General features: G+C 39.8%; 1 protein-coding gene across 2 annotated transcripts in view; it reads right to left on the reverse strand.

The window, feature by feature from the left end:
* Window positions 1-27,458, reverse strand: part of ARHGEF12 (Rho guanine nucleotide exchange factor 12) — an 80,198-nt gene that overhangs the window by 8,813 nt on the left and 43,927 nt on the right. For both annotated transcript variants that reach the window (XM_037409848.1, XM_037409849.1), the window contains 31 exons: window positions 26,867-26,924; window positions 25,961-26,139; window positions 25,295-25,372; window positions 24,650-24,769; window positions 23,902-24,036; window positions 22,197-22,268; window positions 21,302-21,394; window positions 20,586-20,696; window positions 19,979-20,077; window positions 19,363-19,405; window positions 18,862-18,967; window positions 17,923-18,060; window positions 17,404-17,436; window positions 16,551-16,665; window positions 15,397-15,502; window positions 14,956-15,168; window positions 14,383-14,512; window positions 14,050-14,085; window positions 13,207-13,361; window positions 12,406-12,552; window positions 11,516-11,601; window positions 9,949-10,074; window positions 9,025-9,139; window positions 6,310-6,410; window positions 5,977-6,054; window positions 4,362-4,437; window positions 3,783-3,950; window positions 3,174-3,261; window positions 2,173-2,262; window positions 1,946-2,022; window positions 1,342-1,569 (listed from right to left, as the gene is read on the reverse strand). In XM_037409848.1, coding sequence (XP_037265745.1) covers window positions 1,342-1,569; window positions 1,946-2,022; window positions 2,173-2,262; window positions 3,174-3,261; window positions 3,783-3,950; window positions 4,362-4,437; window positions 5,977-6,054; window positions 6,310-6,410; window positions 9,025-9,139; window positions 9,949-10,074; window positions 11,516-11,601; window positions 12,406-12,552; window positions 13,207-13,361; window positions 14,050-14,085; window positions 14,383-14,512; window positions 14,956-15,168; window positions 15,397-15,502; window positions 16,551-16,665; window positions 17,404-17,436; window positions 17,923-18,060; window positions 18,862-18,967; window positions 19,363-19,405; window positions 19,979-20,077; window positions 20,586-20,696; window positions 21,302-21,394; window positions 22,197-22,268; window positions 23,902-24,036; window positions 24,650-24,769; window positions 25,295-25,372; window positions 25,961-26,139; window positions 26,867-26,924 — 3,400 coding nt within the window. The remainder of the gene's footprint in view (window positions 1-1,341; window positions 1,570-1,945; window positions 2,023-2,172; window positions 2,263-3,173; window positions 3,262-3,782; window positions 3,951-4,361; window positions 4,438-5,976; window positions 6,055-6,309; window positions 6,411-9,024; window positions 9,140-9,948; window positions 10,075-11,515; window positions 11,602-12,405; window positions 12,553-13,206; window positions 13,362-14,049; window positions 14,086-14,382; window positions 14,513-14,955; window positions 15,169-15,396; window positions 15,503-16,550; window positions 16,666-17,403; window positions 17,437-17,922; window positions 18,061-18,861; window positions 18,968-19,362; window positions 19,406-19,978; window positions 20,078-20,585; window positions 20,697-21,301; window positions 21,395-22,196; window positions 22,269-23,901; window positions 24,037-24,649; window positions 24,770-25,294; window positions 25,373-25,960; window positions 26,140-26,866; window positions 26,925-27,458) is intronic.

Genomic DNA, 27,458 nt, shown 5'->3' on the forward strand with positions numbered 1-27,458 from the left:
AACCAAACACTTCATAATAAGGACACATTGTTCAAAACAAAAATGTGATACTGTCAAGAGCATAAGAACACTGTTCAATCTCAACATATAATGATCATTTAACACCCAAGAAAAGCTATGATTTCATACAACAGAACAGTCACTCATCTAAGTGGAAGGCTCCTGTCAAAATGTGAGTGACCCACGGCTGCTGTCAGAGGGCTGCTCTTTACAGCCTGAATAGTCATGAGATGCTGGGTCACTAATACTGTCTCTACGCACCCCACAGACTAAGATTACCTTATCGCTAGTCTCTGAAAACAAGTACCAAGGACACTTGTACAGCATTCAGAATTAGAAAAGGACTTTGAACCCTGTAAGGAGAAGCATAAATGGATCTAAAGATCCGAGATAACCTACTAGATTGCAGAGAACTGTCATTACTTGTAGAGGGAGATGGAAGAGGGAATTTGGGCCAAGGATATGAATGCTGTGCATTTGGGTAAAAGCAAATGACCCACAGAGAAGCAATACTGGCTACTCCCTCCAAGTACAATTGAGGGACTTCGTGTCCCTTTCAGAGTTGCCAAGAAGAGATACATGGATTAATGAATTCATTCAAATTTTAGGAAGTTATATTTAGGAATTGCACTGCTAGCTCTGATCAAGTAGGTTGCGTAGCCCTGCATTCTTCCTGTGAAAGGAGGTATACCAGAGGATGGAGAAAGTGATTAAAAATCTTCTATAAACAATTCTACAGAATAATCTGTCCATCAGGAAAATTTCTTTTCAACACGAACAAGTGTTGATCTAATTATATCCAACCACCTCCCAATTCCTCAGAAAATCTGAACCTAGACTTTGCCAAGCTCACATATATCCAATCTCATTTGTAGGATTTTACAAAAAAATATGCAGAATCATATTCTGCAACTCATGCAACCTCTCCTATTCTGCTCCAGTGCTATGAAAATAAGTCCACAGGCTAACTGCATTGTCTTTTAAAAAAACTGCCAACTAGCCATGGCACTGTACAGCACTGCACAAAGTTCTGCAATCTGCCGTCATCAAAGAACTTCATGGACAGTAAGTAACAATTCATTACCACCATCATTTTATACATGGGAAAACCACAGAAAAACAACGAGAGGCCTCAAGCCACAGAAAGGGCCAGTATACGAATTCAGAACTTAGAATTCCTTGCTGTCAGATCCATTTTGTTTTGCTACACTGTGATGTACAGCACAGAGAGAATTGATATTTTATAGAAATGGGCTTTAGATTTTATATTAGCTCATTGATTTAGATGGTTGACCTAACAATTTCCAAATCGCATCCCAGACACTGCCCACAGATACTTACAGTTCCTTAATGCATCCAGTGCCCACTGCCCTTCTGATACGGAAGGTAAACTGGTGGCTGTGTGTTCATAGCATGCAGAAGAATCTTTAAGTGTCAGGTCTGCCTGCTGCACTTTATCAAACTGTCTTTCTGACACAAGAAGACTTTCTACCTTGGACTTTTCAGACATGATGGGCGAAGACGACTGAGCATTCAGTATTAAGGGAGATTCGAGGCCCAAATCTTTATCTAGTAAACAGAAAATACACATTCAGGTTAAACAACTATGTCAAATACGATGTTAAACTGCAGAAAATTCTGCTTCACACAGGTATCTCAGAAAACACTGAAAAATACAGTTCTTTAGCATGGGATTGGTAAAAGGTCAATTCTTCCCAGGGGAAAAAAGAATATTTCCCAGCAATTAATAAAACAGATGGAAATAGTGAGAGGTACGTCAAGAGGTTCAGTATCACTTCTCTATATGACCTGTAAAGAAATCACTTCTTTCCAGAAAAGTGTCAAAGCTACCAAAAGATCCCCAAGCCACAAGGAATAAGGCTTGGCACATTTGCACTCCATGCAGCAAAACTACTGACACCATTTACCTGGACCACTGTTTTACCTGGACTTTGTAGACTACTGGCAGGAATGTCATGCTGCTCTTTAAGCTTCTGCTGCTCCTCTTCTTCACGCTCTTCTCTGCAGGGAGGAAAGAACAAACACATTCTTTTAGTCACATATCTGAACTGCTGCATGAGAATCCGTGCTTTGAATGGCAAACTTTGAGCAGAAGAAGGAGTACTGGAAAAAGAAAAACGAGCCCTTCTTCTTCCAGCTGCTTTTACTTACTCGCCAGGTCCTGACTGTGGTAATGGAATCACTCTTCTGGTACTCCCCATTTTTACAGTCCCTGCCATCTGAGCAATAAGGTCCTGCCATCTGCAGAAGAAACATCAAATAAAAACATGCAAGACATGCAGCATAAAGAATACTTCTCTATTTAACACCTTTTAAATCCTGTTAATGTTATTACTGCTTTTCTTACCAACAGAAACATCTTTAACTCTGTTACATTCAATTCCTCAGCAATACCTTGCAGCTACAAATGAAGCACCAGAGCATAATGCTCACCTCACCAGGATACTCTTCAGCAGAAGGAAATGAATGACAAGACCTTAACAGGAGTTCTCAGGCAAGGCAGTTATTTTATATATACATACACAAAAGCATTAAGTAACATTGCAGATATTACTGAAGAATTTCATATATGACGCGCTAGAACAGTTGCTATGCATCATACAAATAAAGTCTATGCCCTGCTTACGCTTCAGAAGAAAAGCATTTCCTCTACCAAAGAGGAAAAAAAGCATTTAGCTAGGGAATCAAATTCATGCACCGGGGTGCTCATGACGCTAGTACCAAAGTCTGCAAAGCTAACTGGTTCTGCACGAAGATGCAGTCATAAAAGACCAGAACTGCAAGGGTAATCAAAAGCCATTTTTGAGGTCAGAAAACGGTCTGGAGTGAGCCAGACAGCAAAGCTAAAATAACAGAAGCACTGAGTGTATGTATGGGGTGGGGTTTTTTAATACATAGGCGTGCTTAGAAGTATATATATACACACACACTCACTAACACCTGTGTATACACCCTTCCCCTGCTTTTTGTAAGTTGGGAGGGACTATCCTTGGATACTTCCTACATAGGTCAACATCACTGTTTTCAGCTAAGCTTAGAGAGGAACTCAGGTAATTCAGAGACACCTGCACAGTTACCACAGGCACGCAGGTGTACAACATCTCTCAAGTACAACAAATCAAGCAGCAGATGGATCCGAACCAATTACTTACACATTCTTTTCTGAAACAGTCTGTGCCACCAGTTCATAAATATGAGCGCCATTTTCTGACATGGAGATGACGAAGAAAGCTTTGTTATCTGAAGCAACACAGGGAGGGGAAGAATTTAACTAGTTGCCTCGTCCCACATAGCTTTCTGAAAATTCCTAAAACTGGGCATAACCCCAATGAGAAGCAATGAAAGAAGACTTCATGAGATAACCCTCCAACGCTATGATATACAAACATAAGTCTTCCTCTATATAGGAAATTTGTCTATTAGTCCAAAAAAAAAAAAAAAAGAGCCATTACCACCCAAACCATTTGGAAACAGATTTATTTCTCCTTTTTTCCCCTCCTAATAACTTCTAGACTACCTTTCATCTGATACAATCAGAGTACTTAAATTTAGAAGTCTATTTAAAACTCAAACCATGCCTATTACTGTTGCAAAGAAGTTAAAAAGCTCATACATACAAAGCAAGATGTTGGACAACCAAGAATTCAGCCTACACATTTTTCCATGTTCTACTCTGGAACTCTAGACAAAAAATCTACCCTCAACTGATCTAATGCTCGTTTTTGGCTTCCTCTTTTGCTTTCTCAATTGGTTACACTGACCTGTTGCCACCTGACGAACCAGAACAGTGTTCAATTTGATGATAGGACTGAAGGTGTGTTTACTGTCAGCTGTCGATGCCAAGATTTTACTGTGGCACTTCAGTACCAGTTTATCATCTTGTTTCTGCAACAGCACCAGAATGTCCTCCAGAAGCAGAGTGTAGAGATCTGCATCGAGTGCAAAAGAACCCAGAATGAGTTAAAAGATTCATAGTTTTGTATCACTCCCCTGCAGAAATAAAAAGGCTGCATTTTTGATTACTCATGCAGAGGCTGTAATCAGTGCTATGCCATTCTAGGCAAAGCTTGCAAATCTTCTTCATCAAAACTACAGCAGAATGCTACAGATGGAATTGGATCATCTCATGACTGACTGCTGTGTCCCGGCATGGCCTTAATGATACTCCAGCACATTTCAGAATTGACAAGAATAATTTAATCAGCTCTGAGAAACACACAGGCATTATTATAGGTGGCAGTAAGAATCATAATTGCAAACTGCAGAAATGCTTTCTCTTTCTCTCCTTCTCAGTTGGGTTTGTGTGTGCTTGCTAAGTCAGTAGATGGAACAGGACTCACCAATAGTTTTGTCACGATTAACCTTCCAAGTTAGAGGTCCTTCATGAAGCATTTTTCTCTTCGTTAGATCCAAGTTCTGTCACCAGGGGAAAGCAAAAAAAGTTGCACTATGAAATTTAGGTGGAAACAAGTAATGGTAAAGCAAGGGAATGTCAGAGGGAAGGCTAGGATAGGCACTCCAGTTTGGAGATGAGCAGCTAAACCCAGTCTGGAAAGAGAAGTGTGGAGCAGAAGTAGGGTAATGCTTGTAAACCAGAATTTTGTGAAGGGTAATTGTTATCACTCTTCCTCTCCCACTGCTCTTTTGCAGATGCCAGGGGTCACAGGGTAGAGAATTTTCGTACTAAGTCATGCTACCAAGGCAGTACGATGTCACCTGATATCTAGGAGGAGTTTTTCCAATATCCCGTATGAAATCACCAGTTCTAGTATTAAAACTAGTTAATGCTTCAGCACTCAATTTGCAAGTCAAGTGTGCCTACAAATGATATACAAATCATTCCAATGATCTGATGGACTTTATAATGTCAATGGATTCTTCAGTCATTTCAGTGCTTGTGACATTTAGATCTGCAGGCAAGTAGAAGTGACAATTTTCACAAGTCATTCCTTCCAAGTCTCAGAGACTACAATCAATGACAGTAAGATTTCATAACTGCCAGTAAGTTCTTCATTTCCTAACTAAATGCTTGCAAGTTTATTTGTGGAAGGATACATGACACAGTTTTACAGAAAAGTCTTCACATAAGAATTTTTTAGATACATGCTGACTTTGGGGAAGGTAGGAGAGTGATAAATAACAGAGAATCTATACAAGACACAGGCTTAGACAGTGGTAAAAATTAAGAACTGGGGATAAAGTACCAAATCACAAGGAAAAGATGCAGGAGCAAAGGGGGAAGGGTCCTTGTGTAGCAGCCACGTATTTGGAACATATGAGAAAGAAAAAACATGTTTCAAGTTGCAAGTGCCTATTGGCATGCATCATTCACTTGAAATGTGAAAATTTCATAAAGTCAGTCCTGCTCCAAGGATATGGTGTTGCCCATTCCATTTAACAGCAGCTGACAACAAGTAACCAGCTTCACTATCATAACTGCAAGAATTTACAGGGGTGATGAAACACAGTACTTTTAGCCCTGGACTTAAGACTTTATTTGGCTATACCTGTGGATCTCCTATCTGTGTACAAGTTCTTCTTTCAAAGCCAACTGCATTGCTACACCTCGTGACTCTCAGGCCTCTCCAGTTCCAAAAGCACAACTAAGACATGCAATCACATGAGATATATATCCATAATAAGGCTTATTGTCCACCAGGATATCTTTTATGCGATACACTGTGTTAGCCTGCAGACCATTAATACTTGTTCCACAGAGGTTACAAGCTTCATCAACACTACTATGTGCAGAATCAAGTTGTTACATCCACAGAGATCTTCAGAAAGGTAGAAAAACTCAAATTTCTGAGACCAATTGTTTTAATTTTTGTACAGAGGTATTCATCTCCAAAGACCATTTGATGGTACATCAGAAGACTTTAGTAGAACCGTAAGCTGAACACCCAGGGCTGCTATCATGATTTACACAGAGATTGCTTTATTGCTGTTACTCACCCTGAACTCATCCATCATGGGATCCTCAGACTGCTTCAGGTAGGATAGGTCGAGACGACGCTGATAATCTTCCAAATGCTGCAGAAAATGCAATGAAGGGAGTCACTTTGATTAGCAGAAGTCACTAGTGTCAGAGCGTAGGCAGTCACAAATACTTTCACACGTTCCCAAATGCTCGGGATTCCTCCTCTCACAGGAATATTTCATGCCACAAATCATCTTTAAGCACAACATCAAAACACTAGTACATAGACCCTAGGTGTCTTAAAACAGCTTGCTGCCCTTCAACCCCCTTCTCCTCAACTTTTGACGCTAACTCCATTCACCTCCTACCTGCTTATTCTCAGACTCTTTGACAGCCTGGTTCACATGGTTAAGGATCTGACGACAATGATCCGCTGCTTTCTTCACTTTTTCTTTCTCTTCAGGCAGCTCTGCAAGAAAAAAAGGGAAATGTAATGTTTTCCAATAAAGAGTGAAAAAGTCAGAGATCTAGTGCAGTTTGCTGTCCTCGAATTTGAGAAAGAGAACTTAAAAACAGAATAGCCTATCAACAAAAGTGCTGCATTTCAAAGGTGAAATGACAACCATACATCTGTGACAGGAGATAATTCATTCTGCCCTGCACAGGACACCAGCCTCTGATGATCAACATGCACAACACAGCACTTCTTACTGTTCCTTTTGTGAGGGGCTTGTGACAACTATTTACTCCACAAGCATCAATCTGAGAAGTATTCTGAGAAATCTAAAAAATTTACTAAGACTCCACTGTGGTACAAAGACAGTTTTGGGGTACATATTTAAAATCGCACACAGCCAGCTAGCCAAAGTCCCAGGATTTGGCAACTGACTACTTTCTTCTGTATTTCTACCAATCCTCTTATTTATATAATTTGGAAGAGAGAGAAACAGATAAAGAAAAATAATGCAAAATATATTTAAAAATGCGTTACATAATAACTTTTTGCACCCAGATAACCTGTATTTATTTTAACAGCTTAGGAAAGAAGTATCTCTGGCTACATTCATGCAGCCTGATTATAAAAAACAGTCTTCCATTACAGCAAGAGCAAACAAGTTATCTTTCCAGCCAATGTCACTTGATCATACACAGAGAGACACACAGGTGAACCCCATCAATTCTCACTACCGCAAGCCACATTAAGAATCTAGTAAACAGGCAAATAAACAAGTACATCAAGGATAATGGAGTATCACATGCTTCCTAATTATGATTAGAGTGAACTTGTAAATGCAGTATATTTTTTTATGAGTAATGAAATTACACTACAGCAGGTACTGCTAGTAAACCTGAAAAGGCATCTTGTGGTATTATTAATCATATTTTCGCCTGTTATGCTGGAAATATCTGCCAGTGTAACACATCCTAGCTAAACTCCACCCTCTGCAAGAACATAAAAACATTCTGTAGTGCTTTAGAGACGCAACAGATGAGGAAAGAAGGCTTCATTAAGATTCTATTGGTGTCTATTGTGTAGGGAAATATTTCTTTCCAAGTTGTTCTTCATTTACATTATGTCAAGAACATCCTTTTTTTTTTTTTTATGAAGCTTTTTTTATATCAGACTTTCGGGGTGTAGGTCAGACTGCATTCTGACCATTTTCAAAGATACTGGCAATTTTGAACTAGTAACTGAGGACTGATTTTAAAAACAAACCAAAGCAAAAAAAAACCCAAACCACCACCCAAAAAACCAAAACCAAACACCCTTACTCAGTAACAAGAAAACCTTGACATTAAAAAAAAATAAAATCAATTTGTTCTGTATTACCTGATTTGTGGTCTCTTGAAGAAACATGTTGATTTGCCATAAGCTTTAACACTACATGTTCTTTGCTTAGATTCTATAATCTTCCTTTTCTTCTTCCTTGCCTAGAAGTATGCCCTATGTCTATCCAAGCTTGTTTAACCAACGGAATAACTTGATAGGTTTTTATTAGATTCTTCATTGTTCACATTTTTATGTTCGTAACGGACAATTAGGGATTTCTGTTAGTGAAGATCTTTTTTTTCCTCTCTCAAATATATCTACATGGAAATTGGAATTCATTTAAATGCGTTGTCTCTTACTAGTTTGATTTAGCTATCTTAATGCCCTGAATTCAAGAAAAAAAGGTTTATCAGAGTATATTTATTATTGAAAACCACTTTATTGAAACAGAGTATCATCTTTAGTGATTGCATGCTTTCTAGTTATTTCCTTCTTCAAGATTACAGAAGTGAGTTAAATATATCTAGAAAATCACAGAAAGAACAAGGTATGCTAATGACTATTCAAAACAATAGCACAAATGCAACTTGCCTTTCAGTAAGTTCCTAAAGATGTGGTTGCTAAGAGCACGTAACAAGGAAGAGTTACATGATACCTGCTCTTTTTATTCTGCTTCTATGCCTTCTGAATGTAAGTTCAGCTATTGACATTATCACATACTCGTATACAATCAGAAATATAAAGGGTGCACAGAAAACATTCTCTTCACTTCTGTTTGGCTGTCATAATCATTACAAGCCGTAAATAACAGTAACCATCAGCATAAAACTAAGAAACTGGCTAGGAACTGGAGGGTGGAGAGGAGACAGTCAGGAATTCCTGGTTTCCTTCTTCAAAAACTAATAGCAAATCGAGTTGTTTTGCCAGTAACTTTCATAAGCAGAGTGGTTTGGTTTATCTTCAAAACTTCAGCGCTCCCCCCTGAGCTTTTTAAAACTACGTTTAATTTATTATACTGCACTCTACACACACTACAACCCAATGCAGACTGTTATTCGCTTATTTCACATTGGATTTATCTTTTTTCTATTTTTTGTACAAAGAAGGAAAATGAATTTAACGTAGAAACAACGACTGGATTTTATTATTTTTTTTAACCTGCCCTCCCCTGTGTGGGAGGCAGCAGCGAGGTCACAGTGAAAAGTGACAGTGATCCATACAATTGAACTGTTCTTCAACATACGCCTTGAAATCGCATTTGTCTAGACAACCTGCCGAGATGCATGCACAAACCTTGGTGGAAAGGCTTTACCTGTGTACTTAGCAATGTTATCCAGCAGAAGGGGGTACTTTGTCAACCTCTGCATCTCTGTGGGAATGATATCCTTCAGCTGCAACCGGCGACACAGTGGATTACTCTCAGCATCCTAAATTTAAACAGCACAATATCTACATTTGTCATTTTTATTAAGACTATAATTACCTGAATGTGTAACATCTATACATCACGTAAACGCCTATTACTTCACTTTCCAGTAATTAAATACAAGACAAGAAATGCCAGGATCTATCATTCAGACAACACATCCCCTCTCCCTTTGCAATTACGTATAGGAAAGGCTCATCACAAAAGCAGCGGCTTCCTTCCCTCATTACTTCACACAGGCCTGGTACCATCTCAAATCAATCTCAGTCACTGCCATGCAGGGAAGACATCAGTTTAGACTTTCACACTACAGCAAACCTACAGTACATTTTTCAATATAACCTCAACCCTTGTATTACTAGAATTCTTCTCAGTCTGTGGTAATGAAGATAATGTTCTCTCCTCCAACTGCCAAATGTATTCAAGCCCCTTTCCTGGCAGGCAGGATAGGTATATATCATCTGTCTTCTGCCCGTGGAATGCATCAAAATTGCACTACTATAAGCAGTTTTCCCCACAGAAGGACTCATCCTTGGGAAACAGCCACCTCAAGTGAAGTGTCACCTCCTGCCTGGGACAGCGCGTGCTTTCCTGCATTCTATCAGGACATTCTGTGTTCCCCAGAACTAAAGGCTCCTCCCTCCAGAAATGATTAGTAGAGATAAATACAGTATTGGAACTGATCCCAATCTGAAGACAACGTTAGACATGATGTCATTAATTATAGTAACTTTATCTACAAGCATTCATTATGCTGTGCTGGCCACAAGCCACATCCTCAGGCAACTCAAACCTCTGCATAAAATTCACCTGCACAAAAGTCTGGAAGCGAGAGTCCTTCTTTTGGCGTGACTTGATGACCTCTAGAGCAAAGGGCTGGTTACTGCAGAAAGTGGCAGTTGCATGTTTCAGCCTCTCCTCTGCTGGTCCACTAAACTGTGCCAGAAAGACAAGAAAGCCACATTTAGACAGACTCAAGTTCAGCATGTGCCACTTTCAACATATAGCCACATAGCAGAACTGGTCTTGCCAGGGAAGAAGGGAATTACTGGCAGTATATGAGAAGTAATTTCCATCCTGTTCTTAAGGTCTTGTCTTCCCGATCTACTGAGGAACCCTTTGCATCTCAAACTCTGCAGCTCTCCTGTCTCCAGCCGTAGCACATCCAGTCTTTTCCACAGATGCACTACTGATTCAGAGGGAGAATACAGTGCCATGTCTCCACTAGCAGCCACAAGGAAAGCAGAAAAAACTGCACTCAGATGCACGACAAGGCATTATCTACCAGACTGCTAGTCAGCAAAGCCAAGAGTCATCTTGTTTCTCAGGGACACCCATGCTTAAAACCAGAATATTAACATGACATCTTATTTCCTAAACAAAAGTATTACAGAAACACAGTTAGGGGAAATGATAGCCATGAGCAGAGCTGAGAAATGTACTTGAAATGACAGATGGTTAACCTCTTACTGCAACTCTTCCCATTCCTGCTACCCAGTCTGAGATGCAGTGTAGTAACTCCTGAAATACTCACTCCAGAGAATGAGATCCCGTGGGTTTTTGTTTCAGTCACTTAGCCAAAATACTACACAAGGGCATATAACAATTAGCTTGAACTCTAGCTTGCTCTAGCAAGTATTTTCTCACTTTTTCATAATACACAGGAAAACTGAAAGGGTTGGAGGTGTTTCTTTACCAGCCACACCTGACTTTTGTTTTCCTTCTTTTTTTTTCTGGAATACTAGACAAACAGTGGGATATTAAAAAAACACCAGAAGAGACCTATGCAGAGCTGAAAAGAATTAGGCAGATCAATCTTCAATCCTAAATTAAGTAGTCTTGAAAACAAACTGGTAAGTTCTCTCTTGGGAATCTCCTTTTTCAAAGAATCTATGTCACTCCTGCTCCTGTCATTTGGATCTCAGAAAGGAAGCCTGCAACAGTGTTATAAATTTGAAAAGGTCCAGCTATGTAAATTCTAGGATTGGAAACCAGTATTTTAATCTATTTTTAACTGCACCACAGGCAACGCAAGACTTGTATTTCAGTGTTACTGAAATAAACTGTGCTATCAGCTTTTTCAAAATCTAATTCTTAGCTTTATGTCTGCAAAACTACCTTTCTGCTCTACCCACACATCATAAGGAAATTATTTTTTCTTCTTTAAATTACTCTTATCTCTAGCCAAATGAAAAATCCTATGAATTCTTCCTGCTTTCCTTCAACCTTCATTCTGTAGCTCTATGTTGGCTCCACAGAAATGACAGCTCTTCAGACCTTCAGTTCCCATTAGCTGGGAATTACCTTCACTAACCTCTGGCTCTGTCATTCTATGAAATGTTATTTTCAAGCACAAGGAAGCAAAAAAGGATTTTACCCAGGAAAGCAAGTCTTCCCCAATTTGGCCAATAACAGAAGTCTCGTTCCGTTTTCGGACAGCTTTCATCTGATCGTTCAATACAACTTAAAAAAAAAAAAGTAAATTTTATTAATGCTGCTCAAATTGTTTTAATCATTGATTTTAAAATAAAAACTACCTAGGAAAAGACTAGATTTGCAGTAATTTCCGTTAAATACATCCTGCAACCTAATACATTTAGCAGAATATCTAAGAAAACATTATATAACTCCTTTGCACTTCTGTCTCACCTCTCTTCAAATGTCCACTAAGAACCTTTCCAGCCTTACCTTTCCTGAGGCTCAATATCACTGCCCTTTTAAAAATATAGGAATAATGTAGAACGCAATTTAAGCCACCTGCATAAAATTATACAAGTGGTTACTCAGCGGCAGAACTGAAATTCTAATTATGAACAGTTCTTTCCTAAACAATTAGGAAGGGCTGCCCTTCAAAACCACCTGCAAGCCATCAATCCTTCCAAATTTGTTTTCATATTCTCTTAAACAGTTGTAACATTTTGAACACTGACCCATTGAAACCATTCGTCAAAGCATTGCTCCTTTTATCAAAGCATGAATCAGCAGAAGAGAGTCTGTGTACACAGATAAGAAAAAGCAAGTACCTGAAACACTGAACACATGCATTCCTTATGAAATTATCTTTGTAAATCAGAAATAGAAAAAACGTGCAAAAAGGAAGAACAGCTGAAGTATCCTTGTTCATCTGAAGCATTTTACAAAGTTCCCTGTTGTTTCTGGGTCACTTGCTTAAATTTTTCAGGAAAATATATATATATACACACACATACACACACCCAGAATTCCAGCTGCAACTACAAAGTTGAAAGGCACCTCAGCTGCTCTTACCATGAAGCCCAAGGATATCCTCCAGATTTGAAAAGATTTTCCGTTTGTCACTGGAGTTCAAGATCCCTTCACGGGTGACACGCTGGTAGAAGACGTTATGCAGAACCTTCAGCGTGCGGACATGAGCTCTCTCAGTGTAAAACAATTCTGAAGGAAGAGGGGGAAACAGGATTGTAACCACCTTCTTAAAGAGGTGTGGCAACGTGGATTCAAATGTGAAGCAAACAGAAGCAGAAGTATGAACTTACAAAAAGTCTCCCTTACCGACACCTCCCTTGCTGGCCCATATTCCAGCTTGCTCCGGAATGGAGCCATGCTCTGCTATACTTCCATGTTTGAAAGAACAGAAACACTAACTGATTCATGACTCAGAGAGCTCTCAGCAGCTCTTATAGCCACATAGAGTTCTGCAGGATTGCAAGATCTGAAATTGAGATGAAGCTTTGAAGATGAAGTTTGGTAGTAGCTTTCCATTTGCATCATGTGCTTTCCAACAGCCTAGACAGCGCCTCTTGCCTTCTTTTATGGCACATGATATTGCAAACTGGCCTTTCAGTGTCAAACCACCTAATATTGTTTATTTCTTCTCCAAGGACTGGATTAGTTTCACCGCAGGATACTTTTCAGTAACAAGTACAAGTTTCACAACACACGAGCTCTGCAAACCAGAAGACTTAGATGGCCACTACTTCAAGCAGATTAATGAAGACAGAGAGGGTATGGAATTTTAAGAACTTCAGAGTTTCACAGGATAGGTTTCAACTTTGTGCTTGGTGAGCTAGGAAAAAATACCCATCTCACCATTAATCACTTCTTGGCGCTTGATTTCGTACGGTTTCAGCCCCATCAACACTTCTCGGCTCACGAGTTGCTGCCAGTTGGGAGGGTCCATGTCCATGTCAAAATCATACAGCTCATCCTCACTCTGTACATCTGCGAAGCCAACACTGTCCATCCTAACATAAAAAAAACAGGTCAGATCCTTAAATCCATGCCTAAAATGGGAAGTAAGAACGATTATTATTATTTTTTTTTACTAAGTACATGTATCAGTTGTAAAGCATTACGAATATGCTCTCCCTAACAACTGAAGGCTGTTAGATGTCTGAACCTATAGGCACATTTTCTAATTTTGCCCTTTACAGAACAACTAAGAGTGAATATCTGTTCTTACAGTACTTCTATAATCCTCCTTTTAATGATACAGATAAAATAATTTGCTTGAAGTCAAATACCAAGCGGTGAGAGGGCAGGTTACAATTTATTCCCTCAATCTATCGGCAGATATGGACCTAACAGCAATACACAGATTTTATATTAAAAAAAAAAAAAAAAAAAAAAAAAAAAAAGAGGAAAACGTGTGGAAATCTCAACTCCCTAACCCATCAATTTGAATCAGTAGGTACAACAATCACCATATACCATATTTCACTCACAGATCAAAGGGCTTATCTGCATACGATTTACTCCACTTGTCCCATATACAGACGCCCGTGTCTCATTTCATGTATTTATTTAAGAAAAGGAAAGATCATGCAGACAATTGTACCAGCTCAGAACTATGAACATCACCACATTCTACTTCATAACTTGTTAAAATCTAAACAAATTCAGTGACATTCGAACATTTACAAGCATACTCACTTGCGAAAAGGCTTTGGTGTTCCCATGTCAACCATTCTGCAAGGAATGAAATAAATTATTAGGGAAGCTTATGCAAGAATTTCACCCCACCCAGACATCACACAACTCCAGACCAAAGGCCTCACCTCCATGCTAGAACATTTGTCCATCTGTCAGCCTCACCCTCCTGATCTACAGTTTTCTGATACTACCGCAGCAGCAGGCACAGAACATTTCCTACTTCTACCAATAATATTTAACACAAATGATGTCACTTTTTATGGACTAAGCTCCCACAGCCACTGTCCCATGGAGGCTCTTCCAAGGCTCAAGCAACCAGGGCTCCCTAGTTACCTCTCTGATTCTCCCTCCTCCTCCTGCAAGTTTTCCAAAGGAGATGGGAATTCGAAGGTGTTATTAGGTGTGCGGGGTGTGCCATCCATACAGTCATTAGCAGGTGGAGCTTCTCCAGTCTGCTTCAAACCTAAACACAGAACAAGTATGAAATACCAAGAACTGTACCAAATTAGAGTACATCAAAGAACTTCACGGCCTCTTCACAGCTTCTTGATGCACCGCCTCATTTCAGCTTAGAACTAGAGGAACTGAATTCCTAGTTGGGCAAGAAAAATCTCAGTGACAAATCTTTCTAGATGACACTGACTTGTGCTTACAAAAGCAGGCACCTGAGACTGGCTTTTTTCCTGCTCCGATGCCACACTGATAGAACCTGCCTAACAACAATTTCTGGCCATGATAAGATTTCCTAATTTGAACCAGAGAATAAGTCAGAAAAGATGACTAAGGCAAGGAAGACCATGTCTAATGACATAAAAACATTTCCCAATTTGTTAAGTTTGTTGCATCAGAGCTTTGCCCATCCCATTCACTGTCTTTAATCATTCCTCCTTGCTTGTATTATCCTACCTGTGTCACTGTCCTTGCTCCCCTCTGGAGAGGAAAAAGGACCCATTGCCAAAGGAGACATTGGGTTGACAGGTGGGTATGGTGCATCTGCTCCGTCACTGGAGGACCCACTCTGGCGCATCTTGCCAGAGTCTGATGGCTCTGGGCTAACAGAAGACGCTGTAGGCAAGTGCTTGGGATGGCGGGGCTTCTGCATCTCCATGGCTCTGCCAACTAAACAAACACAGAGCTGTTACATTGCTGAAAGAGCATTTACCGGTTTTCAGCAACGGAGAGAGGAAGCATTTCAGGGCAAAACAAGGTTTATGTATCTTCAAAAACATTTTTTAAAAACAAAAAGTTTACTAAATCTTCTTAGCACAGATTTTTATAAGACAGCAGAGACTTTATCTGACTTTCAGACTAATAGTTAGGGAACATACATTTCCTTGTCTGACATACTTGCACTGCTATCGTGTCGACTCGGTCTCCTTGGTGGGCCCAGAATGTTAGGAAAGCCTCTTCTCTTTCCTTTTTCCTCTCCTTCTTTCTCTTTCTTGATACTTTGCTGCAGTTAACATATAACAAAAAAAAAAAAAGCAAAGCAAACAGATCACATTTCTTCAAATTCAGTTATTTACTGAGATACTGACTAATTCTTTAAAACTACAGGAGCTTGGTACAAAAGGATTTTATTTTGAACAAGTTATTGACAGGTCAACAACCTGCAGCATCAGAGGCAAACACAGCCTACAGACAGACTATCAGTGGTGTGTAATAACAGGGTTAACGGCAAGGAGGCACAGCATCTGAACAGATCCCTAGGGTAAGAGACCAAGTCACAGTGACCCACAGCACCCTGTTTCTCTAAGGCATAACATCGTGTGACTCCAAACCTCCACAAGCATACAGACTCTAATCTGGGAGAAATACAACTTATCCTACCACTTCAGAAAGGCTGCGAATGCTTGATCTAACCTTTTTGCACTGTCATGGGAGAACTGCTTGTTGATGGGTCTTAACATTTCAAAGGAAGTTGAAATGCTGATGAAAATAAATAGCTACTGTGACCAGATACACCCCCATACTGTGGGAGACAACTGAATACACCCACAAAGATGGAGTGTTGGTGGAAAAATTCATTATATAACTGGGAAAGTGTGGGTGGCAAGAAGAGTAGCTTTACTGCATCAACAAACATGAGGTTTTGGGCAAGTTTCTCAAGATGAAAACTAAAGTATACAGGTCAACAACCTGATTAGCCTTAATGAGATCCTCATGTGATTCAAGGTTGTATTATATGAAACATTTCTCACCCAAAGTTTTAATAATGTTGGAACTGCGAAAAGCAGGCAGTTAGAATTCAGGCATACAGATAAAGAAAGAAAGAAAGACAACTCATTTCTAATCCACGTGTCTGAAAACATATGTAGAACCCAATTTCAACTGTTAAGTTTTCTACGCAGCTCAGTAATCCCAGCTCCTCTCGATGCAGCAATGAAGACTGTAAAATCATACCAACTTCTAATGTGTCATGCAAAATTAGATTTTGAATTCTAACAAAGCACCCATGCTGGGAGCTCTAAACAAATGCACTCTGGCCACAACACTACTACCTTGATCTTTGGCAAGAAACCAATACGGCCACGCTTCTGCTCCAGGTTACGAGGTTCTTTAACTTTGACTCCCAGGTGTTTCATGTAAGTAAGAATCACATACTGCATTGTGGAACTGCCAAGTATATACAAAAATAATAAAAAAAAAAAAACAAACACAAACAAAAAATAGTTGGAGGTTAAGGAGAAATGTATTGGGGAAAATACATTTTTCCAAGAAAATTAAAAAAGCAAAGGCTCTATTGAGAAATTAACCATTTTTCAACTACAAGAACTTGGCATCTTTTCGGTTTTGTTTTTTTGATAGGAAACTTTCACAGACAATGGGAAAGACTCAGCCAGGAACAGAATTTGTCCTCTTGTAAATAAAAAATGGAGTATATAAAAGATGTACCAGCCTAGGAGGTGAAAATATCATTTTGAGAATTACACAGAAGGTTCTAAAATTATATCCTAAATACATATTTGAAATAACATTATAGTTATGGTAAAAATAAGTATCAGTCAAAGGTATGGTTTCTGTAGAGATTATAGTAAAAGCTACCAGACATCTGCATACATACAAACTGAAGGCGGCAAGGCATGTAGAGAAAATAATGTTAGCTACAAAAAAAACCCAAGAGAAACACGAACTCTCAGTGACAGTAACCTTTTTCAGATCTGAAACAAAGGCAACAAACCAGCATAAGAAGGGGCTGAGAGCAAGAGACTGATGCTCTAAATTCAAATTATGTCAGGGAATTTAGAAAAAGTTTGTGGCTGCAGCCAGCAGAGGGCTGCCTTGTTCTGCTCAGCAGAACACAGCGTCAGCAGCGGGGTTCTTATTTCACAAAGCCCACACAGCTTCCATTACCTCTTGTCTTCTTCCAAAGGCTGAGATGTCATCCTAAAAACAAGAAAGAATTTCAAAACAAAACTCAAAAGCCAATTAATCCCCAGCCACATCCACCCAGAGCATCAGCAGTTGTGTTCGAGTGGGAATAAAAACAGTAAACAAAAATGAAGGTTCAGCTGGGAAAATTGGACTCTGCTCGCGTTAAAAGAAAAAATGGGTTCTGAAGCTATAGGTTTCTACAACCCCCAAAAAAGGACCCTGATCTAATAATGCGCTGAAAAAAAAAGCTGACAATGGAAACATTACCTCTGCTATATGAACAGCAGCCTTCTTGAAAAGATATATGGACTTAACTATTAGGTTACTTTCTGCTATCATCACTCAAACATACGTTGACAGCAAACAGGGGAAGCAATGTAAACACAATGGTGTCAAAGTGCTTCTAGTTCCTAATTCCTTTGCTCTGCTGTCTTTGGGTTCAGGGTAGAACCTTTTTTTACACACAGACACACCCCAATTATACTTGCTGTTACTCACAAGACTTCCTCAATTTTAGCAATAATCTGTTCTGCACATGCTCTTTCCTTCTCCACTGCATTCCGGTCACGAAGTCTTTCTGCGTCCAGCTTGGTTAGCTCTCCTTCTGCCAGGGTCAATCCCATGCTGCGTTTCTGCCTGGAAAACAGGGAGAGGGAAGCATCACTTGAAATTGAATACTGGCCTATTACAAGGAAAAGCAACCTGTTGACATTCAGAATGTCGAACAGGTTTCACTATTGGTTTCTGTATGAAAATGGAGAAGTCATGACATTTCTCTATAACATTTACACTCACTGTAAAACATAGCTAAGATACCCTTTGGAGGGATGGAGCTGTATGGCACTTATTCAAGAAAGGCAGCCATTGCAAGAGTCAAGAAAAACTGGTTACTCTTTCTGAAGCATGCCAGGTTGCATATTTGAAGCATATACTTGAATTGAAACATTTTTAGGTGGTATAATGTCTCATGTTGGCACAGAGCTCTTATGACTCCACATGACAGGGCATATTAATTATCAAATTCTGCTATATGCCCATGTGATTATTCCATGCCCAAAGGGGAGACGGAAGGAAAAAAAAGGAAGAAAAAAGGAAAAACACAAGAAAGATACAAGCTCATTACAAACACAATTAGTAAGAAGGATTTATATAACATCAGCTAAGAAACAATATTCTGAAATTGCCTCAAATAGGTTTAAGGAATGAAGACTCCAAGCTCTAAAATTGATCTTGCAGTTGATTATTTGCAACACGGTGTCAAAAAACATTCAAAGACTGGTCACAGGGTGACCGTGGAGGCTGTCTACCCAGCACTATCTTCGTATTCAGTCGACGCCAAATCACTATGTCCCTCAAGTCTGGACTGCCCCTGTACTGGACATGTTGACAGAGGGCAGGTATGAATTAAATGAAAACTACATAGACAACTGTTGTTACCTGAAATCTTCCAGATTCCTTTGAACTTCTGGACAGACTTTATCTTGCATAGTTTGTATAAACTGGCGATGAAGCTCTTCAGGAAGGAGTTCCGGCCGTCTTCTGTCTGGAAGTCAGAAGAGAAAATAGAGCATTCGAGAACTGTCCTCTCCACCTTAGAATAAAGTCATTCACATACATATTTTAACCCATCCAAAAGTATCTTTTTGCCTTTCACTTGCTGATAATATGAACTTCAGTGCATTAAGTGTAAGCAGTTTTGGACACATCCACTGTCATACTAAAAAATGTACATGACAATGTGGCCAGTGCTTCCCCACCACTTACACGCATGCATGTATTACGTGCTCCCCAAGAAACATAAGAAGCGTTTATTTGTCTCTCCCTGTAACACATGACACTGTGTTGTCTTTGAAGCAACCCCGAGCACATTTCAGAAACTTGGACTGACTCAGAGAGTAGAAACTGCAGAAATAGATACCTGAGGCAAGGGCACCCTACCTAGTTCTAAGGAGATTTCATCTGGAACTGGAACTTTTAGATTCTGTAAAAGAAAAGAAAGGCCGGGAGAACATGCACAACAAATGCCACTCCAATAAAACACACAGTACAAACATACAAATAAATCCCTCAAAAGCCAAAGTCATACAACCTGAACACATGATGGTATTAAGGGGAGACTCCCATCCCCAATGTGTGTTGCATCTGAACATGTGGTACTAGCCTCTGCTACACTACCTCGTCAAATTCATGACGGTAAGGAAGTTGTTCAGGCTTTCCAGCAGACATAAAATTTCCCAGTCATTGCAAAGCCACATCAATATATGCAGCAATTATTAACTAAAAGGCAACGTATAACAGCTAGGACTTGCTTGCAAATCACAAAATTATTTCCTCTAACAGACAATGCATTCCCTGTGATTTATTGAGTTACCAGGCATCTGAGGCTACACACCATTCATTTTTGCCATGTTCACTGGTAACATTTAAACAAAAAAACTTCTTATTTTGGAGAACTGAAATAACTCCTTAGTTTTTTCCTTTTCAGGTGAGCGGAGAAAGGTAGAAGTCAGCTTGCTAGATATGCTTGAAAATGAGAGAAATGACTGGAACCTACTGCAGCTCGGTCCAAGAAGAACTGGTAGAACTCAAGGAAGACACGCCGAGTCTCTTTGGAGTTGGTCTGCTTGTACAAGTCTGTGTAAAGGTAGCACAACTGCAAAACAGAAGGGGAAGAAATTAAGTGATACCATGAGAACTCGTCTAACACCCCTAACTCCAATATTTTTTCAAATACTTCAAGGAATTCAGCATTGCTGGATTGAAACTCTTCCTAGCTACTTTCAGCCATCTAGACTGCTCAGGTAACCTCAGCTAGGCTGCCCCAGTAATCAGCAGAGAAGGGAAGGGGGGGTGGGGGGAGAAGGAGATCAGACCTCCCCTGTAGATGGCTAATCCCACCAGTCAATAGACTTAGGGTGGAATGAAATGCTTTCAAGAGCTAAATACTTATTTGTAAACAGCTAAATGTAAGGGAGAGAGTTCTCTTTGTGCTTCTCTTCATTTATCTGAAATACTCTCATGCCTGCACAGGAGCTGCATTTCTCTCCTTGCCAACCCAGCGGTATCACTGACAGTGCACTTACACAAGAACAAGGAGATTCTGATACACCCTGGTTAAGGTGATCAATGTGGGTGAGCAAAACAATTCCAGGACACCTTACCAATGCTGCAGGGTCAAACTGGGACACCACATGATGCAGAAGAACAGCCAGGTGAGCTGGGCGAGACTTCAGGAGCTCAATGTTTTGGAAACAGCTGCATTGTCCATTAATCTGTAGAGATACACAGAAACTTTTTGAATTATTCAAGAAAGCTACTGTGAGAAAAACCAAGAAGTTTTGTTCCAACAGCTTAGCTCCTCATTTGTTTAATTAAAAGTGATCAATTCCAGAACCTTTGCAATGCCATTCTAACATACCAGGAAGAGCTTACAATACAAACACTTCTTTTAAATAATTTCCTGAACTCTATGTACAATTTAATGAAATATAATTCAGAGCAAAGGACAGCTAAAATAACTCAGATTAAATATGTCAAAAGCCACAGCAGCTATACTGCTGTGACAACAATGCAGAACTTAATAGAAACTAAATAAGCAAAAGAAAATTAAATAAGGCAAATTAATTTCTAGAAAGCCTGAAGTAATGAGAAGAAAACTTAACAGAGAGAATCAAAGACGGCATATTGTCATAGACTCCCCAAATGTTTTTATTTGGCAAGATCAGCAATAGCAGGAATCACATTCTCCGATTCTTAACTCACTACACACGAATTGCTCAATAAGAACAAGTCATGGAGCACCTGTATTTTAGGCACAGAGGAAGAGAATTATGGTCAAGTGGGAAAAGGTGTGGCTGAGGCTAAAAGTCATTCCCACCTGCTCCTGTTCAGTGTCAAAGTCGTCATCCTCTGCTCCAATGATCTGAGGCCCCACTCGGGATAGAGGACTTCCAACACTGGACTGAGAATCCTGGGACGAGTGGAGAACGAGGGAAGAGAAGGATGGAAGGGAAGGAAGCAGCGTACAGTGCTATTACCCTCTTGGCACAGTAAACCTTCTTTACTAAGTTAGAGACAGTAATATAATTTTTATTCTCATTTTCAAAACTTAATGGAAACCCCTATCACTTAAGTCCACCTTGTCCGAATTTGCAGTTCTGAGATCCCCTTACTAATGTTTCTCCCAAGTTGCAAGCATTCAGAAACATTAAATCAGATGACTCAAAACCAGCTGCATCATCCTCAGACACGAGCACACTAAGCATGTGGCACATGACAAATGCCATCTTAGTACATATGGAGAAATATTACTTTGGGAAGTCAAGCAGATAAGGGGAAAAATACTTCACAAGTCATTCTATGGAAGGCAGTAATACGTTCAGATAGGTCTGCACTTTCTGCTGTGTTCTGCTTTGAACCTGATCTTGAGGCCATCCCTGATAATGCCAGCCTCATAATGACTAAATACCCTAAAGAAAAAACTGTTTCATTGATTTCTGGACTCAAAGAATAAAATATGTACAAAGTACTCTACCTATTTTAGGTCTGGCTGTTTTACTGCTGATTATGTATGTCTCGCTTCTAAATGGGCCTGCTCTTAAACTCCATAAACATCTACTCAGCTAGTTAACTTTCCCTGCACAATTTTAATTGCATTTTATTTTCTAAAGCAAAGTTTATGCATGCTCCATCTAGAAAGCAGGAAAAAAACAGCAAGATTTTAACGGCTCCATTACAGGAGATGCTGTTGCGACACTATGTTTTGTACTCACAGTATCTTGAACTTCAGTCTTTTCCGGGCTCTCATCTGCATAAATCCGCTCCTTCAAGCCACTGCGTGGACTCTGGGAAAGAAAGTTCAGTTCTGGTGAGTACCAGCAAATCCAGGAAAATGAGAACTGCACAGTACATTTTTCAGCCACAACAGCCAAAACTTCTCCTTTCTCACAGAGTGAACTGTTAAACAGCTGAGTTATGAACAAGAAAACTGTGTGACCTACATGCACAGTCTCCAAAAAAACCCAAAAACAAACAAATGCAGAAGCAGTTTCAGTAAGAAAGCTAGTGACATTGAGTAACAGCAGAGCTGTAAACTCTGCTAGTGCACCTGTCCTTAGCTTTCTCTCTGCTCTCTTCACCTCTTTGACAGTTTCTGTAGTACCCATGTTGCCAGCGCTCTGACTAGACCCCTTTCTCAACATCCCCTCTGAAGAGGGTGCTCCCAGCAATGGGCTCAGTATTTCAGGTTTAGTCTCACCACGGCCCAGCAGAAAGGGCTAAATAACCTCCCTCCACCTGCTGGCAATCCCCTCTCTCCTGTAGCTCAGTAGACACTTGGCTTTATTTGCAAAAAGCATGTGTTGTTGGCTCATCTCAGTGTGTCTGCAGTAACAACCACGTCTTTTCAGCCAGGCTACTCAGCCTGTTGGTTTCCAGCCTGCATTGATGGATGATGATGCAGGATGGGTGTTATCCCATCCCAGCTGTAGAACTCTGGACTTCTTGTTAAACTTCAAAAGGTTTCTATTGCCCTCAATCCTCAAGTTTCTCAGGGTCACCATTGGGATTGAAAAGATCGATTGTTTGGCGTGTCAATCACCTCCAGTGACCAAATGCCTTCCACAATACTGACAGGATTAATTTCATTAGGAATATATTTATGAATTTTGTTCTGCATTTATTGTATACAGACATGAGTGTATAGTCAAAGTTGGAGGACAAATGCCTCAAAATAGAACCATGTATGTTCACTATGTTCACATTTTGGAGGTACATCTGACCCACTTTTCTTTCCCTTCCAATTGCTAGTACAAATTTAGCTCCCACGTCCTTAAGTTAAACAACAGACTAATGCCAAAACCCAAGTACAGAGTCTCAATTCCTCTGCACTAATCAAACAGTGACTTAATTAAGGATTAGGTGCTAAGGCACTCCAGTAGGGAGACCATAGGAGCACACTTTTTTGATAACTAACACACTAGATTGATAACTAACGAATGAACAGACTAAAAGTCTTTACTGTTGGCAGTAACTGAAGCTTATTCGGTAGAAGTAAGACTCTTCCCCACTTTCATGGCAACTCGCCCACTGACTGGATCTGAGTCACAGCTGCCATAATCGGAATATTACCACACTCTTAAAAGATGCTCTAATTGGCATCTCTGAGTTCTGGAAAAGATGCTGGCATCCATCTTTCTTTGTTTGGTTACAGGGATTGTGCCAGGAAAATCTAATCCTAGATAAAAACCCAAACTCCACACTATTTCTTTTCCAGTCTCTAATGAAGTCCAATACAGTATGCTTTCTCAGAGAAAGATTTTTGGTGTGTACTGAAAAGCCTATTCCAATAATACACAACGTTACTGAGATACACTACATATGTATAACATGCAGGACAACACAAACATAAAAGAATCTGCACAAGAAAACCAAATCCAAAAGTATAGAAGAAAAATTATGGAGCCATTCAAGACTCACATCAGCAACATCACTGTTTGGTCGGGAGGGGCTGTCACCACTGTAATCCAGTTTGCTCACACAATCCGCACTCTCTGCCTCCACTTCACTGATCTGCAGTGATTCTGTCACAGACCTGGAGGACAAGACTCCATCCTAAAAAAAAATAAAGTGATTTGGGAGACAGCACAAAGCAAGTAGAATATTTCCAGAGACAATCCTTAAAAATTAGCTGTTTCAAAATGGAGACAGTTCAACTTATTTATGAAACTTTTTTTATCTATCTAGAAAAGGCTGTAAGGCTTTTCTAATAGAAGACAACAGAAAAATCACACCCAGTTTTCAGGACTTATAACATTATAGGCAGAGGGGAAAAGGGAAAAATAGTATCACCTACATTTTTTATTTTTTGCAAAAGCAAAGCTGTTTTATGTTCCAGTTATTCATTCTCCAATGTAAGAATGACTTCACAGGTTTCTTTTAAGTTGTATTGACAGACAGACTAATAAACACCTCATAGTCTGCACTTAATATTTTAAAAGCAGTTTTTCACGAATGATTTCAAAGTCCACTTCATACGCTCACGTTGCGCTGTATTGCCTGACAGCCTCTGCAAGCCTAATGACAAAATCTCAGCTCTAGAGGGTGCAGTTTGCCTGTACAAGCACAGACGAGCACAGCCGGGAACTCCTGCTTGCCCAGAACATCATCATCCCCTAAGAATTTTCACCCGGAACATACCACAGAGAAGCCCAACACATTCTGTTACCTGAGTACAGCCTGTGGCTTTGGACAACTGCTCTTGCAGCTGAGGAATGTGCTTCTTCGTTTCCTGTATCTCTTTGAGCAGTCGTGTGGTGGGTGATCGGCTGTACTCTTCTTGCAGAGACTGAAAAATAGTGTTATGAGCTTTCACTCAGTATCTCCTCAGTTTCAAAGCTCTGAAACACAACCTATTACTAATCTTCATTCCATTTACACTTTTAAAATAGTAAATAGCACATATGCACACCTACTAAGTAGATGCTACAGAATGCCCACTTTATATAGTTCTCCTGTCTCTCTCCTGTGCCATACAAAAATAACCACATTCTAGAGATTTACTGAAATCTCTAAGTCAGAGATGCTTACTTGACCAAGAATTAGATCAGATTGACAGTTACGTACATTTCCACTTAAGAGAGCTCCCACAATTTTATTTTTTTTTTACTCTGCCAAGGATTAAAAACTCAAGAACTGATCACTAAGAGTGACTAGATCTCTGCTGTCAGTCCGGTATATAGAAAAGCTAAGCTGAAACACAAGCTACACAAGCGAATGTTGAAGATGCTACTAAGCAGTGATTCCACAACTGATCCTTATATTTGCATCATACTTTCCTCCACCCCTCTTCAGACTCAGGCAGCTCCAGTACCTGCAGCCGTTCCTGCTCTTTCTGTAGCATCTTTCTCAGAATCTCCACTTTCTGGTTGTGGACAATATTATTCTCCTCCTAGAAAAGATGGAGAGATTAAGGGTTGGGTTTTTTGGTGGAGCTGGGAAGACAGACAAGGAAAATGGATATGCCCACTTTTCATCCATTTTCTAAACATGGGCTCTGAAAAGCCCTACAAGAAGCAATTCAAGTTTCTAAATCCTATGCATTCTTTTCTACTTTTAAACATAGCTATCAACATATAAATATAAATAATAAGACAGAGGTGTTTGCCTATCTGTTTTCCCTGCTCTTCTTTGCTGCACATCTGCATACCTACAATCCACTTTTTAGTAGCAGTTACAGCATGACTGGTTTGGACCAGAAAATGTATAAACTCCTATCACACAAATCACAGTATATCTCCAAGACAACCTATGAATAACCCCTCAAAACCATTTTTTTTATTATCTCAGCTAGGACTGGGTATTTTTACTTGCAAACTGCTTTTCCCCATGTGATTAAAAGCCCACTGGGTGGCAGGATAAATATTCTGATGCCAATACGTGACATGTGCAAGAAGTACAAAACAATTCAGGAAAAAAAATATATTACTACATTTCTTCCACTGCTACACTGGTTCTTTGAAAAAGTTTTAAATCTTACCCCCACAAGCACTGGGCTAGTAATCCTTTCTGCATTTCCTGATGTGCCAGGTGAATAGGGAGATGTCATGATGGGAGACATATGCCCAAATGCTGCCAGATCCACTTCAGAATCAGCTAATGGAATCTGGGGCGACCCTGGTGGGCGCCCCTGAACAGTGAGAGCTACATAGGAACCCGCTGCAGGGAGAACAAGAACAACTCACGTTTCAGAGACACTTGCAGATTTCTGTGATTGTTGTTTATCTGGTTGCCATTTTGCCCTAGAGACAAAACTCGGACCATTCTTCACCCATTTGTTCTTCAAACCAGAGAACCTGAGAGCACTGTCAGCTCTGTTTTAAAGATCTCTGTTTAAATTTCAGGTAATCCAAATTCTTTCACAGTAATAATCCTTAATAAAAGCACGCAATCCAATTCCTACTCCAGCAGTTGTATTTACCAGGTTGCATTTACAGAATACATACGCTCATGCCTCAAAATAAACTGCGTTAGGGTGGAAGAAACCACTACCACCTTCTTCCTTGTACAAGAAAATCAACCAAGAACACACTTCCTTCATCAACTCCAGTACGTTGTAAACAGCATACAGTAATCTACATTAAGAGTGCCTGAATAGCTGTGGTATTTAAGGTGGAATCAAAAGATGGGAAGACACATTGGCAAGTTTGATGGTAATCAAGCTACAGATAAACTGCAACAGTATGTATCAGCTCAGGTCTGAGATGTCAAAATTACCCCAGTTTCGCTTCACTGTTCCATACACACCCTTTATCTCTCAGTATGGGGCATGGTTAGACCTCGTCCTTGTCACTTGACAGCAGAATGGGTCATTGGTTCTTTAAAATTATGCCTTTCATGATTAAAAGGAGCACAGAGATAAAACCAGTAACCTCTCTTTACTTACACTTGATCAGCTTTACCACCTCCAAATGGTTTGAGTGTGTTACAAGAGTGCCATTCACCTGGGGGTAGGGAGGAAGAAAAAGTTAACAGTGTTTAGCTACCAATTTCCAATCAAAGGTACCCATACGCTACAAAATAAGCACTAGAATGAGAAACAATATTTTCTCCTCCCCCCCATCTGCATTACTGTATCTTTCAAGACAACACATAAACAATTTGTCCTTCTAACAGTTTAACTTGGTGAGCAGAGCTCTGCAAAAAACACCTATACACCCATACCAAAGAAAAGCAGGCGCTCAAACCAAACCAAAAACAAAAAAAAGCAATCCACCTCTGACTGGGCAGAAAAAAAATTAGGGTAACTAATTTAATTAATTAATTTAAATGCGTAGTTGAAATCCCAGCTCTGTGTCAGTAGCTGCTGTAGCACAACCATTATTTTGCAGCGATATTTTAGAGTCTTTAGTTACTGACTTGATTTCTTAGTTGTTTGGGACTAAAACAGAATACAGACCTAGGGGCAGTTAGGGGAAAAACAATAATCCAGGAAGACTATTTATTTACTCCGTTCCTTCTTTCTCCTGTCAGTTCTG

The sequence above is a fragment of the Falco rusticolus genome, chromosome 16 (assembly GCF_015220075.1).
Source record: "Falco rusticolus isolate bFalRus1 chromosome 16, bFalRus1.pri, whole genome shotgun sequence".
Lineage (NCBI taxonomy): Eukaryota > Metazoa > Chordata > Aves > Falconiformes > Falconidae > Falco > Falco rusticolus.